Raw genomic sequence first — 13,992 nt, 5'->3', positions numbered from 1 at the left:
TGCTTGCACAATGTGACCAGATACAAAATTGAAATTGTGTTTGCAGCATTTGAAAAAGCCTTCTGTAATCATTCACGTTGTGATCCCAAGACGGTGACAAAACAAGTTATCACATACGATGGTGACAGCGAAGTGTCGCTTTCAGTCTTTGATTACGAAAGCTTATTTGAAATATGGTACTTTACAGGCCAAGTTGTCAGGCACAAAGTCGGGTTAAGCATTTGTGGCATTTTGGACAATTGCATGCGTCGCAGGACAGAAGTGAAGTGGTTATTCTAGGCATTGTTCATCACCTCGTTTATGATTGTTGCAGAGTTGGATAAGTGCAGAATATCAAATACGCTACGGAAGTTGCAGTGTTCAACTTGTTGTCCACAGACGGTGCTAAAGGGCCGTCCAATTGAATTACACTTTAGTAAGCCTAAATAAATCTTCATTCTGTGAATGTAAACTTTGCTGTATATAATATTTTTACGATTACCAGAATTGAAGGCGTGCTTAATTTTTTAAAATAAATTCAGGTGCATGGTAAATTTGCATTAAATGTTCTGGTGCATCGAAACTAAGTGGAAACAAGAAGGGACAGAAACAGTGCAAACTTGCAACTGAATTTATTGCACAAAAATGCCCATGTTTTATACAAACAGCATTGACATGCGCACAACCAACCATCAAGTGCACTACACGTGTAAAAAAAAGAAAAAAAAAAACATGATCTCTGTGCATACCAACAAGACATGCCATCAAGACCAAAAATTTGTACCTTGTTTAGCAGCTTTAATGTCATCTGTATATTATTTTTATACTTTAACCCATAAAAGCTGGGTGTGTGTTAGATAGATGGGGGCAGTTACAGAATCTAGTAGATGTCATATTTACTTCATTTTAATGTGCACCGCAATTTTCTTTAAAAAATTCAAGTGTGATGCACTTGGTTTTTGTGTTAGAGAGAACTACCAGTTTGTTTTCACTTGGATAAGCATTTATTGCATCCAACAGACGGTGTTCGAGCAACAGTTGTTGCTGTCGGAGGCCTTTAATGATGACAAACTTCCGGCTCTAGAATCCAGGAGCATCCAGCACCCTTAGTACGGCACGGCACTCCCTTTAAGATTAAGGCGTGGGATTTGGACACCATTTATGGCAATTTTGGTTTCGTACTCGATTCCCATGCACGTGTCATTTTTGATGGACATTTTCCAGCTGGTCAAGTAAATACAGCGCTGCTTAATGAATTAATGGTGGTAGGGTGTGTTTGTGCTTCTTTAATCGATCAATTTCATCAATCCCGTCAAGATCCAGTAAAGGGAGGTTGATTGCATTTACAATATTGTGCCATCGTGATGAAATAAGCATATTTGGGTGGCACTATATATAAATTTGTGCACCAGTAGCCTACTAATATGCATATTGCACATTATGTGAACTGCCCAACTCCACTTCTTTCCACTTTCTCACACAACTAGAATATCAGCTGTTTAGTCCGTACTAATGTTGCACCTATAATCTTTCATTCCATTGAGCCATCCTATTAGCATAACAAGAAATGTGAAAATGGCAGCGTGTATTAGGAACTACGGGAATCCAATGTCTTCGATTGGCTTCCCGGTAGTACAAGCCGGGTGGACCTTGTAATACTTAGAGCTGATATCTAGTGGAGTTCTTTGTCATGCATTGCTTTGCAAGGGAAGGGAATCGTAGTTAAGGATGGCAGAGCACTAGGTGGAGCTCAGAGATTAAGAAATTTGCTGGCAAATGTTCTGCAGCATGCCTCGCATGCATGTATAGCTAGCATAGCTCATGATCATCTAGTCGGGAGGGGGTGGTGTCTCGAAATGCACAATTATTGTCAGTTGTCAGGCTGCTTACAGTGTACGTAGGTAGTTATACAGAGGCTACATGCATTTGAGGGCTGCGGTAGGTAGGGTTATTGAGGCTTGACAAGTTTGGCATAGCGTAAAATATTTGTGAGGACTGTCTGAGCTGCAACATGAGTTAATCAAAGCCTGCACATTGCCATGCGGTAATTACAGATGGTGCACAAGCAAGGACTCTTGCAGTAAGAGGGAATCGAAAAAAAAAAAAAACTTTTATGGACAAACTTGTGCCCCATAAAGGGAAGTGACACATCAGTGACAAAAGAAGCAAGCAGCATCAGCAGCTGTCAAATAACAGCTGATCAATCCATGCTACTTTTTGTGCCTTGTACATTCCGGAGTAGTTGGTAGCACTTGCTCTGGTTTGAGAATGTATTGCAGTGTTCATGGCATGCATACGATAACATCCATTACTTACGACATGCTACTAATGACAACGTTCGAAAGGTTTTTTTTTACACCACGCACATCTTGCACAAACGCATTAGCACAACGGTAATAATCTGGTAATGAGTGGCCCAAGGTTTCAAAACAAGGCAGGAATGGCAATGTGACCCACAGGCCGCATGTTTAGATACAAGTTCTAGGCTGTAGGATGCAAAAACATCAAGAGGAATGCACATTTGTGGATGAATCTATTCGTAGTCTTTTCTCCGTCCGACAACGCGAGAATGTGCAGCAGGTGCTTGGTGCAGGCAGTTTAATTTGGCTGCTGCACTGAGATGGCATGTGCCGGGTAGCTTTTGCAGTCCAGATGGGTGTGAATGCGAGCGGTTCACGGGTGTCGGATGGGCTGTTCGTTACCCGGCACAGGACACTCGGGTGGTGAAGACATGCAACCCCTTGACATACGCAGCTCGCTTGGAAAAGGGCGCACCATCATGTATCGGCTGCGGCTGATGGTTTGGCAGCATCACGAATATTGTCCTCACTTGGGAGGCTCCTTTGGATCAGTGGAACCGCTGCTGCCGACAGACGACGAACTGCCACTAGAAGCAGACGATCTGTGCCGGTACCTGTGGCATTTTATGAAATATTGGGAGTACAGACAAAGAAAGCCAAATGTAAATGACTTGACCGTGTCTGCACCTCCTACGGCAAATTGTGCGTAAAACCAATTGCAGTTAAAATACATCTCGCGATGCACAGAATAGAGCATACATAATGAATCGCAGTAATCAAGAATAAATTGTCTTTAATATTAAAGCTACTGTGCGAGTACAAACTGCTACAAGCATTCTGCTCATCATAAGGCTAAAATGCCACATAGCGACAAGACGGCAACAAAAAGGAGAAGATAACGGCATAGGAGCAAAGATGCATGCACAGTCATCGGCAGGCGGCAGCAGTAGGGCCTGTATATGTGAATCTCTAAATGTAGCATAACTGCGAGTCGGCCTAGTTGGAACAGATTCATAAAAAAAAGACTTTTTGCGCACAAACAAACAAGGACGAAGAAAAGTGCTTGTTCTTATGTTGTTTATTTAAAAATGTCCCTAATTGTTACTGTGTTATGGGCAATGGCGTGAACAGGGGAGCCGTGATATCGGAGTCGTTTTGTTGCGACTGGTCGGCAACCTGCTTCAATTTTTTATACTCTACATAGTATGCAACACTAAAATGCTGTACTCCATTTCATGCTTAGCGTGCGAATGCTGTGGAAGCTATGCAGGAAGTTCGGTAATCAAAATGGGTTAACTCCGCGCGTCTCTTGTGGTTCAGTTTCGTGGTCGCACATGCTCACACAGCGCCGACGTGCGCATGAGGCGCCGCGAGGGGCTGCAAACGAAAAACCCGTACAGGAAAACATCAAAACACACCTGATCTAATAAAGCGTAATAACAGCCGTAGAACAGAGTTATCCATACGTAGGGTATAAGCATTTTTCATTCGGTACTGAGCCTAAGAGCAATTTCATGCGATTGCTGGTAAAAACGCCGAACTATTTCATGGCGCGAATGCGGCTACTGCAAGAATTCTTGCTAGCCTCCACAGCGTTGCACGCTATGTATAAAACCGAGTAGAGAGCAAGGAGTTTTTATGGAGAATATATTCCGCAGAATCCATCTCACGGTGACTGTGGGCGGTGACTGTGTTCCAGTTACTTTCGTGCTTCAATGCATAGAACAGCGTGTTCTTCAAAAAGGTAACTGGAACGCCAATGCATTTCGTCGGACACTTTGAAAATTAATATCTCGAAACTGGGCTCAGTCCTGAAATTCGTTCCAAGTGGATACGCCTTGGAAACTTGCTGGCTATAATTCGTAGATTGAAATATGTGCTGTAATTCATTCAAAAGTTAATTAGTATAATTATGTTAAGTATTAAATTAGGCACTTGGATTTCTCGCGGAAGTAATGGCCGCCATCGAGTAGTTTACATCAAGGACTAGAATTGTGCTATCAGCCACAGGCAATTTTTTAAAATTTGGTGCAGCTAAAATAATACACCCTTTATAGCTACGCATGTGTGCAGTGAGGTCATCGACGCCCACGCAATGCAGTGGCTCAGTCCTGAGAATTCGTTCCAAGTGGATACGCCTTGGAAACTCACCGGCTATAATTCGTAGATGAAATATGTGCTGTAATTCATTAAAAAGTTAACTAGAATAAATATGTTAAGCATTCAATTAGGCACCTGGATTTTTCGCGGCAATGATGGCCGCCTCATCGAGTAGTTTAGATCAAGGATTAGAATTGTGCTATATGCCACAGCCAAAAAAAAAAAAAAAATTGGTGCACCTAAAATAAAACACCCTCAGGTATATGCTGAGCCTACCAGCCGTAAGTATGAAACGGAGTGTAGCATCAAGCATAGCTACCAGAAAGAGCCGGAGCAGAAAGAATGCTTTTGAATGCCGAGCAGCAACATACCCGACTGCCTCGCTTGTAACGGTCCGGGTGGTGCCGGTAAACCGGAGCTGGCTTTGCCGCTGCGGCGCCGCCCGGTTCTGCTTGCGGGCGGCGGCGCGCTCGAACGCCGCAGGCTCCAGAAGGGCGGGACCCTGGTGCTCGGCGCTTGTCAGCTGCGGGCGCAAAACGCATTCTTGAGGTTGGCGCATCATGCGTCTATTAAAACTCGATGACTGCTGCTTACAAGTGCAGAGCACCCAACAAAGCACAACAGTAGACTAGAAGGGGGGGAGGGGGGATATCCGAGCTGTATTTTAGTAAATTAGTCCCCCTCCCCCCACTAAAAAAAGTGGCGATCTAACGGTAAATGGCGAGAGAAATGCGTTGGCATTATTACGCCGCACCTCTCTCAGGTCCCGGATCCATTGCAAGGTGGTGTTCAGGTGCTCACTCGACACACGTCCTGGGTGCAAAGTGCAACCGACGGTGGGACGACGGAGACCACCGTTAGTTGCCATATACATGGGTGTTTCAGCGAACACTTTCAAAAATTCTTAGAGGTTGCCTGTGGCAGATAGCACAATTCTAGTGCATGAGCTGGTCTACTCGAAGAGGCGGTCATTACTTGCACAAGAAATTGAAATGCTTAATCGAGTAATTAACAGAAATTCACTAATTATATTTTAAGCTAATTACCTGATGGCCCGTATTGCAATTTACAAATTGTAGTCGTGGAGGTCGCAAGGCGGATCCACCTTGAACGAATTCTCGGGATGACACCAGTTTCGAGATATGAACTCCCGAACTTCGCAGAGAAATGCATTGGCGTTCCAGTTAGTTTCTTACCAAAACGTCGCTTTATGCATTGAAGCACATAAGTGTATATATATATATATATACTCTGCGGATTAATTTTTACCACCTGAGGTTCTTTAAGGTGCACCCAATGCACGGTATAAATGGCCAAAAAGACGCAAGAACGGACAGTTGGAGATGCCTCTCTCTTGTTCTTGTGGAAGCTAGCTGTGACGTCATAGGTTGCGACGGTATCTGCTCGGGTCTAGTTAATTGTTTACCGCTAAAGAAGTACTGCAGTGGCATTCTGAGGGCACCGAAGGCTTCACCTAGAAACCGAAGCGGCAAGTTGCACTCGGTCGTGCAAAGCTTAGGCACAGCGAAACTGTCAATCCTCAAGTCTTACTGGCTGCTACTGCTAGGTATTAACTTGGTATAACTTAACTACGAATGTAGGAAGGTATTCTCGAGCGATCATTTTCGGAGGTACCTTCCCTTTCGCGGCATTTCGCGTGACTAGCGCTGGACGCGTCGGCGCCTACGAGCGACAGCGTTCCTGGCATGCCCCAAACGCAGGCAGGCTAACCAAGGTTGACACAGTGCCGAGAACGCTGTTGCTTGCCGACGCCAGACGCCTTAGAGGCTAGCCGCTCGATATCAATCGGCCAGCTTCGCTGTGTCTTGAGCTTAGCGCGGCCTAGTGCAAGCTTTCGCCTTTTAGATGCGAAGCATCTTATGCTCGGGGCTATGTCACTCCCTCCCTCCGCCGTGCGGCGTCCACTTCCGGTTCCGGAAGCCAGCTTCCGGAGAACGCTTACGGCGTTTTGCCCGAATGATCCCCAGGTGCTTCGCCCACTCATCATCATTCACTTCGTCCTCTCATTCTCCTTTCGTGCACGACGGTTGGCTTAAACAGCTTAGCTGTTAATATCCAACAGCTTTAAAATTTGTGACGTCGCGTTGACGTAGCGGCGCTAAGCTTCCGACGCAAATGAAAAACAAACGTTTGGCCTTTATTTTCTCTTCGTTAGTGGCCGACCCTTTCCGCCTAATAAATACAACATATAGTTTTCAAAGCCGGCGTTCATCGTTTTCAGTTTTCAACGCCTGTATCCCGTGCATTGGTGGATCCACTGGTGGTCAAAATGAATCAGGAGCCCCCCCCCCCCCCCCCCACTACGGCGTGCCTCATAATCAAATCGTGGTTTTGGCACGTGAAACCTCAGAATTCAATGCGAAACCTGAGCATGGGTCGCGCATGCGCTCGGCCGGGCTAGATGAGGAGACGCGCGCACACTCTCCTCCTCTATCGAGAAAGGCGCGTTCTCCTCCTCTTGGCCTTCATTCGTGACAGCACGGCGACGGCGGTAATGTGCCTGCTGTGTCTGCTATTGCAATATTAAGACTCAAAGAAGGCGTTTCTTACAGCGAAGATGTTAGCCTCTAGTTGGTCGGGATTTTTCATGGGCTCGTGCTCACCTAAATCGTACCGCCACCTGGAGGCCGCGGCGCCACTCGGACAGACCTCTAATGGCAGCCGGAAAAGTGGTTTGTCTTCGAGTTTCCGCGCAACGGAATTATGTCTTATCGTATGTTCAAATTGCATTCCGAAGATATCACGTCTGCAGCTTGTGTGTAAGTCGTACTTTACGAATTTTCTGACGCAATTTACTTTGAAAAATTCAATTAGTTCAACAACGCACTTGCGCTTGGCGGAGGGCCTAGAAAAACAAGGACGCACACGTGCGTGAGTGCCTGATGTGTACGTGTGCACACAATGTATCTGTCATTGATGCGTGGGCGCTGTGCCCGCTGCATCTGTCGCAGAGCGTGTGTGATGCGACCGTAATCGACATTATGGCAAACACTGTCCAAATAAGCGTATTACATCATTAGTTTGTGGTTGTCTAACGTCGGCAGCAGCTACGCTGTATACCTCCACTTTCACAGGGTGGAATGAAGGCAGATTTTTTTTTTTTTACATTGTACTCGTGTATTGTAGTTTCAGAATTTCTCTAGCTTAGAAGCAATGCTGCGTCTCGTCAGCGTCTCTGTCGTCTGTTCCTTTCCGTACAGTGGCGAGCTGAATTCTGAGGACCACAGATACCGCGAAGTAATCTTTACTTCTTCTTCTTCATGAAGGTTCATATCAAGTGGTAAAGCCCACGCGCACCCTGTTCAACCAATGTTGTTAAGTAAGGCAATATAACGTTGCACGGCTTTGCTAGAAGAAATGTATTTTTTTTAATGCTGATACCGTGGTCTCTAGACTTTTTCCTCTCGACTGTACACTGTACGCTGCTCAGCTATTGAAACGCGATACTCGGAGCACAAAGCTGCCGGCACTTTTTTTTGAGCGGCCGGTGGGATGCTGGAAACACCGAGCTGATGCATTGTGGTATATACAATGAAAGCGAGATCCTTTTGCGATGCACTATGACTGAACTTGGACCCCCATGCGATTCACCCAGCGCTCTCTGGGGGCGCTAAAGAAAGAAAGAAAGAAAGAAAGAAAGAAAGAAAAAAGCGCCGACCGCCAATGCGGGTCGGTTATTGCGTATCAATCGCTGATCACGTATAGGTGCACACGTACATACGTATACATACCTTATGTGTAAATACGCGCGCGTCGTGTCTGTATGCACAGCGAGGTACTACGTCCAGAAGAATGCTTGCGCGCCTGAGCCAGATGAGGCCTTTACGACGTTCATTAATTTCGCCCCATTTAATGCCCCGGTATAAATTCCCGATGCGCGCATGATACCGTATAGATACCGCATTGTGTGCAATCTGTTGAAGCGAAAAAAAAAAAAACGATGCAACGCGTGCTTTATCGACTAAAAAGTTTACTCTTGGAACGTTTGCTATAGATCGTTGCTGGAGCTCAGTTAGCTGATAAACGGTTTTGCGCCGAACGCAGTACACGCTGCGGCGAAAAAAAAAAAAAAAAGAAAGATGTAAATTGGAAAGCTCCCTCATCGCTTCCCGGAACTTCCTCAAAAAAGGTCAGATAGTTATCGTTGATATGCAGGCCCTTCGTTTGCATTCAAAAGGGAGGCGGTAAGTCCCTTAGGAAAACAACCGTAACCACCACAACAGCGCACAACGGCAGTGTTATAGATTCGACGACAGTAAACACCAGCAACAACAACAAAAAAAAGGGTACCTGCGAATACGCGGAACGCTTTAATCTGGAGCGTTCTATCTCGGGGTTGATTATGTGTACGTGGCTTTCGGAAGACAGGGCTCATTAATGGGTAAAGAAGCGCATTCAGCGTTGCTTCCAGGAAGAATGGCCACGCGGGGGCGAGATATTATTGCAGGCCTCGTGAAAAAGTGGCGGATATCTGATTCGGAGATAACGCTATGGAGTATAGAGTGAAGGTTGTTGATTTTCCGGCTTAACGTTCTGCGGAGTCTTCCTGAAACTTTGGTCATGTATAGTATATGCAAGTGAGTCACTGATTGCGTCTCTGTTATTTCGCCATTGTGAGCGTATCCCAAACTCTGCTCTTTTGCAAACAAAGCTAGCTAGTTGCTGAGAAAGCAAAGATGAAATACGCGTTTGTGTAGCGTTTTAATGCTTGCATGTATCTGAGAAGCCGCATGCATCACTGCCCGTTGTCTTTGATGATCGTATTGATAGCGATGAAAAACAAACACAAAACAGACAGACAAGTAGACGGTTAACAAGGTATTGATTTGGGCGAGTTGTGAATAGCGAACCGATGGCAGGTGTAGTGTCAACCAGCGCTAACAACACACTAACCACATTGATAAAAGCAGCACTGTGTCTATGTCTTCCTTTTTTGGGGGAGGGGGGGGGCGTGATTTGTGTCGTGTTTACGCTGGTTCCCTGTCAGGTTATAATCGGTTAAATCGGAAGCGGTTAAAATTTAGTGAACCAGGTGTAGTCTTCTTTTTTTTCCTTGATTGTCTTCTTTTTCTCCATTGAGTGGCGGCATGCGTGAAGCCTGAAGGCTTTCTTTCTTTATTATGGATGAACGGTTGATCTAGTGAACGAAACAATAAGAAAGAAAGCTACGCGTAAGTGAACGAAGCAATGGCGGTACGTATGAATCGACAAGCCAGTGAAACAAATGAAGGGCGTCCCTTTTTATTGGCCTCCTGACAATTATCCTTGGAATTCTCAATCCAGAAATCCAACACTTATAGCTGTCGGGCACCCAAATGTCGTCGTCGACAAACCTCGGCAGTCTTGTCGATAGCGGCGGCTGTATGATATCGTGGGGCCTAAGCTCTGGCAATCCGTCTTCCAGAGACGACTACTATAGGCGCGTTGTCGGACACCTCATTTAGGGCATTCGTTCCGTACGTTTCTTTTTGAAAGCTTCCCGTGGAACACTCCGCAAATGATTCTCCATGCTATAATCATCATCAATTCAGTCTCGGCGTGCTTAGTGGCTTGCGGTTTGGGTCAACGCTTTCTAGATGGCCGCTGACCTAATGACGTCATCCATGACGTCATCCGTGACGTCACGCTACCTTGCCCGACTGCCATGGAATCTAGTGGGGACGCTATCGAGTAGGCCGCGGCATAGTCTCTTAATAGCTACTATGGCCGTGGTGATTTTGACGTCACCGTTTTCGTCACGCCAGGCTTGCCAATGGAAATTTCGGTCCAAGTAGCACGGCGTCATAAAGCAGAGTGCACAAGTCTGTTATCTAAGAGGCGTTGGCCGGGTTCACCGTGTCGGGTTATACGTCGAAAGGTAGGGAACATTAGGAAGTAGCCATACGATGAAGCGCGAGAAAGCAGACGGGAAATTAATTTTAATTGAAAAGTAGAAATAATAAGGAAATGGAAAGTGAAAGTGGACGAAAAGACAATGTAGACTTGTAGCAGGTGGTAGCCGAACTAGCATCTCCCGCATTACGCGTGGGCTGTCCTCTGGGCCACTTTCTTGTGTTTTAAAGGGGTATCGTTAAAGGCCCCGTTACGCAGAAAGCACGGCGTCGCCGGCGTTGACCGTGAGCGAAAACTATCTACCAATCACAGCGCTGCTCGCAGCGCGTTTCTACCTAATCACACAACGGCACAAGCCACGTGCGCCGCTCGGGTCCTTGCAGCACCAGCAGATGGCATTCGCCTCCGCGCATCCGCGGCAGCGGCGGCGCCGGCAGTGCGGGGCAAGGAAATAAAAAGAACCAGAAAGCTCGCCTTCGTGCATAGCGTTCGCCGCAAGCGTTTCCCGGTAAACATTACGGTTGCATAAACTGCAGTTGCCGGGAAGCGTGAGGAGAAGTCGGGGACCTTTTAATGGTATTGCGTGCTACTCTTAAACGCGAAGCTGAAGCGTCTCTCAAGTATGTATGTTTTTTGTGTTGAGGTTAGCCGTGGGAGTGTAAGCCAGCGCCCCTCGCCTAGCTGAATACTTGGTCTGCCGGTCATCCCGATATTCTGGAGGAAGGGAGAGGGTTGTTCGAATACGCCCACTTCCTTCGCCGCTGCCCGAGACGCATTGATGAAATCCGGAATGGTACGCTACCCTAAAGTCCCTAGACAAGCCTTTTAGAAAAAAAATATTCCGGCAGAAGCCATCTCACGACGACTGCAGACGGTAATGCGGTTAGCACTGAAGCAATGTAACGCCACAGGGCTGCCACCGCCGAAACGGCAGCAGAATTCCTCTCTCACCTTTCTCTTTCGACATGCTACGCCATCTAGCGGCACCGTCGCTAAGTCTTTTGCGTGGCCTCCAAGATAGCCCCGACGGCGCGCAGGTGCGTATTAAAGCCCCCCCCCCCCTCCATTCACGCGCCGCCGCCGCTTTTGCTGAATAGCGCCAACCCTTGATGTGCGCCGCTGTTCCCTGATTCGTCGGTCAAACCAGTTCCGCCTCCGCATTTTCCGCTTCCGGGGTTTCGTTTTAGATGCGAAGCAGCTTATGGCAAGGGCTTTGGCCTTCCTTCCGTCCCGCGGCGTCCCACACCCCCACAGCGCATGCGTGTCCCCTCCCCCTCTCTCTCCTCTAGGAATCATCTACGGAGCAGTCCCCGCGTCCCACACTCCCACAGGGCATGCGCGAACCCTCCCCGTCTTCTCTCCTACGCTCCCCCCTTTCTCTCCTCTAGGAATCCGGAGCGGCGCGCACGACAGGTGGTGCGACAGCTGCATACTTCGCTGGGGGCGCCACGGTAGTTCCGCGGTATGAAAATGGAGCGCGCGCCTCGTTCTCTCTCCTGTGCAGCGCCGCGATGAGCGCTCGGGCCGCTGCCGCGAAACCATATCCCCGCTGTTTCGCATCCACACATGGTTCCCTTTAGCGGGAGATGGAGTAATTTTTTCTGTTTCCGGGATTTCCGGGTTCCTGAATTTTCGCTTGTTGCACGCTCGCACCTCTACGCAGCTGTGACGTCGCTTCCGCAGAAGCTGGGCTACGTAAGTTGCGCTTGACGCCGGAAACTGAGGGAGTGAGTGAGGGAGGAGCGCGGAGGAGGAGGGTAGGTTTGCGGTACTTAACGTGTTCGGCGAAAACATGTATGGAGGAGCTTTAGTGCGTTTGAGCCGTTCACTGCAGCGGGGCTTCTCTGTCGCAATTCCATATGGATACGCTGCGCCATCCCACGCCGCTGCCGCGAGATCCGCGTGTGACCTCAGAGATGCGTGACGCGCTGGTGTGGGCTAACACACACACACACCGGTGACACACACTCAAAGGCCAAAGTTGGCGTGAAAGTGGTTCATTGAAGAGCGTCACGTACCCAGTGCATGCATTCGTGGCGCAGCTGACTAAAACCTCGGGCTGCTGTGCTGACATGGGTTAGATTCCGCCCAGCACAGTATAAATTTTAAAGATTTTCTTTTTTATTGAGGAGGCCGGCGAAAATGACTAGAAACCCAGATGGTCGCAGAACGAAAATTGCGTGAAGTACACCAGGAATGATGCTCACATAAAAAGCTGGCGGAAACGCACTTCACGAGTGCTATTCATCGCTTGTGACGACGCAATGGTCGAGATCAAACCAGTGTTAATTTTTCGCGGTTGCTAACAGCAAGAGTATGGCCAAACCACTTCCACACAGTTCCACACGCGCCCTACCTTATATTCGGAGTGAATATTTTACGTAATCGCTTCCGAGTTGACTTTGTAAAAAATCGAAGGCAACGCGCACTATAACGTACACACGAGAATATATGTAGCGAAATTTTGCTGCGCATCCAGACACCTTTAGGGATCCGCGTACTCACTGAACTCAGCCTGAGCGGCCGGTCGGTCAGCAGCTCGAGTTGGATCACTATGGCCACCTTGGCCGGCGCGCAGTACGCCGCGGACGAACCGGAAGCGGATGCGCCTACCCCCGCCAACTTCCGGTTCCTCCTGGCGTCGGCCGAGAGGTCGTGTGCCCACGTCCTGGCCAACCTGGTGATGCTGCTGCTCGTGCTGCCTGGAAGCTCGGAACCGCCTGCGCGTAGCGGGGATGCATATGCAATGTGGCCGATAAGCGTAAATTGAAACCCGAACAAACAAACAAACAAGCAAAAAAGTTCACCGACGCTTACGATACTCTCTAATGCGAAATTTGAGCGTACCTCTATACGTGTTTTCATTTCGTGGTATATTGGCTGGCGCGGACAATCTATCTCGTGCGGCACGTCGCAAACGGAGCGGTGTGGCGCGACTGCCTCGCTAATCGGGAGATCACGAGAAGCAGCGTGCGGGTGACGCGTGGGCGCGATTCACAGCCGCCGCCGCAGATAGACCTCCGCTCATGCAGCGCTTTGTACTCTGGCGCCACCTCGTAGCCATCGTCGCCGCAGAACCCGTCTTGCGCGGCACTACGCTTTTCTTCTCACGCTTTCGCCATACCCTACTCCTCCGCTTTCCGCCTGATGGTTCCGTTGCAGCCTCCTCCTCGCTCTCGCCGTCTTTCGTCGCCCGCTGCGCTCCGCGTTCGCTCTTTCATCATTCGCTGTGCTCGTTCGCTCGGTTACGCCGAGGTCACTGACGCCGACACTCAACGCAGGAACAGGCCTCTAAGTGTTGCGTTAAAAAAAGTTCTGGCAGAGAAACCATCCATATGATTGTCAAAAAAAAACAGCGCTACAGCTTAATTTTTTAGATACGCTGGAATTATATTGAGTATATTTGAACTACATATTATCTAAACCAAGCAAGGAGAAGCGCGCGTCACACATTCGGGATGACAGTGGCGTGATATACGCAGTGACTTCCGCCGAACTACGTGGCCGCAGATAACATTTTCTCCATAATCTACCCACTTTTTAATACACTGCTGTGCGTATGCACTGGTGTGAGGAAAACGAACAGTAATTGTCAAACTAACGTTGTCTAAAGTTTCACCTAGGGATGGTAATATCGATGAACGATTAATCGACTAAAAGTACGCCGCAACGATTAATCGTCATCGATGTCTACCTTTAACGTAATCGGTTTAATCGATTAAAGCAGTTCGATTATTCGTTTTCCAGACTCACTAAAGTG

General features: G+C 47.9%; 1 protein-coding gene across 1 annotated transcript in view; it reads right to left on the bottom strand.

Annotated features, from left to right (window-relative positions):
• Positions 1-1,090: 1,090 nt before the first annotated feature.
• Positions 1,091-13,992, bottom strand: part of LOC125945552 (uncharacterized) — a 96,207-nt gene continuing 83,305 nt past the window's right edge. Inside the window, exons 3-4 of the mRNA XM_049667481.1 lie at positions 4,751-4,902; positions 1,091-2,893 (exon numbers count right to left, since the gene is read on the bottom strand). Of these exons, the coding sequence (XP_049523438.1) occupies positions 2,806-2,893; positions 4,751-4,902 (240 nt within the window). The 3' untranslated portion in view covers positions 1,091-2,805. The remainder of the gene's footprint in view (positions 2,894-4,750; positions 4,903-13,992) is intronic.

Source organism: Dermacentor silvarum, chromosome 5, assembly GCF_013339745.2.
Source record: "Dermacentor silvarum isolate Dsil-2018 chromosome 5, BIME_Dsil_1.4, whole genome shotgun sequence".
NCBI classification, from domain to species: Eukaryota; Metazoa; Arthropoda; class Arachnida; order Ixodida; family Ixodidae; genus Dermacentor; species Dermacentor silvarum.
This window is presented reverse-complemented; position numbering and strand designations above follow the sequence as displayed.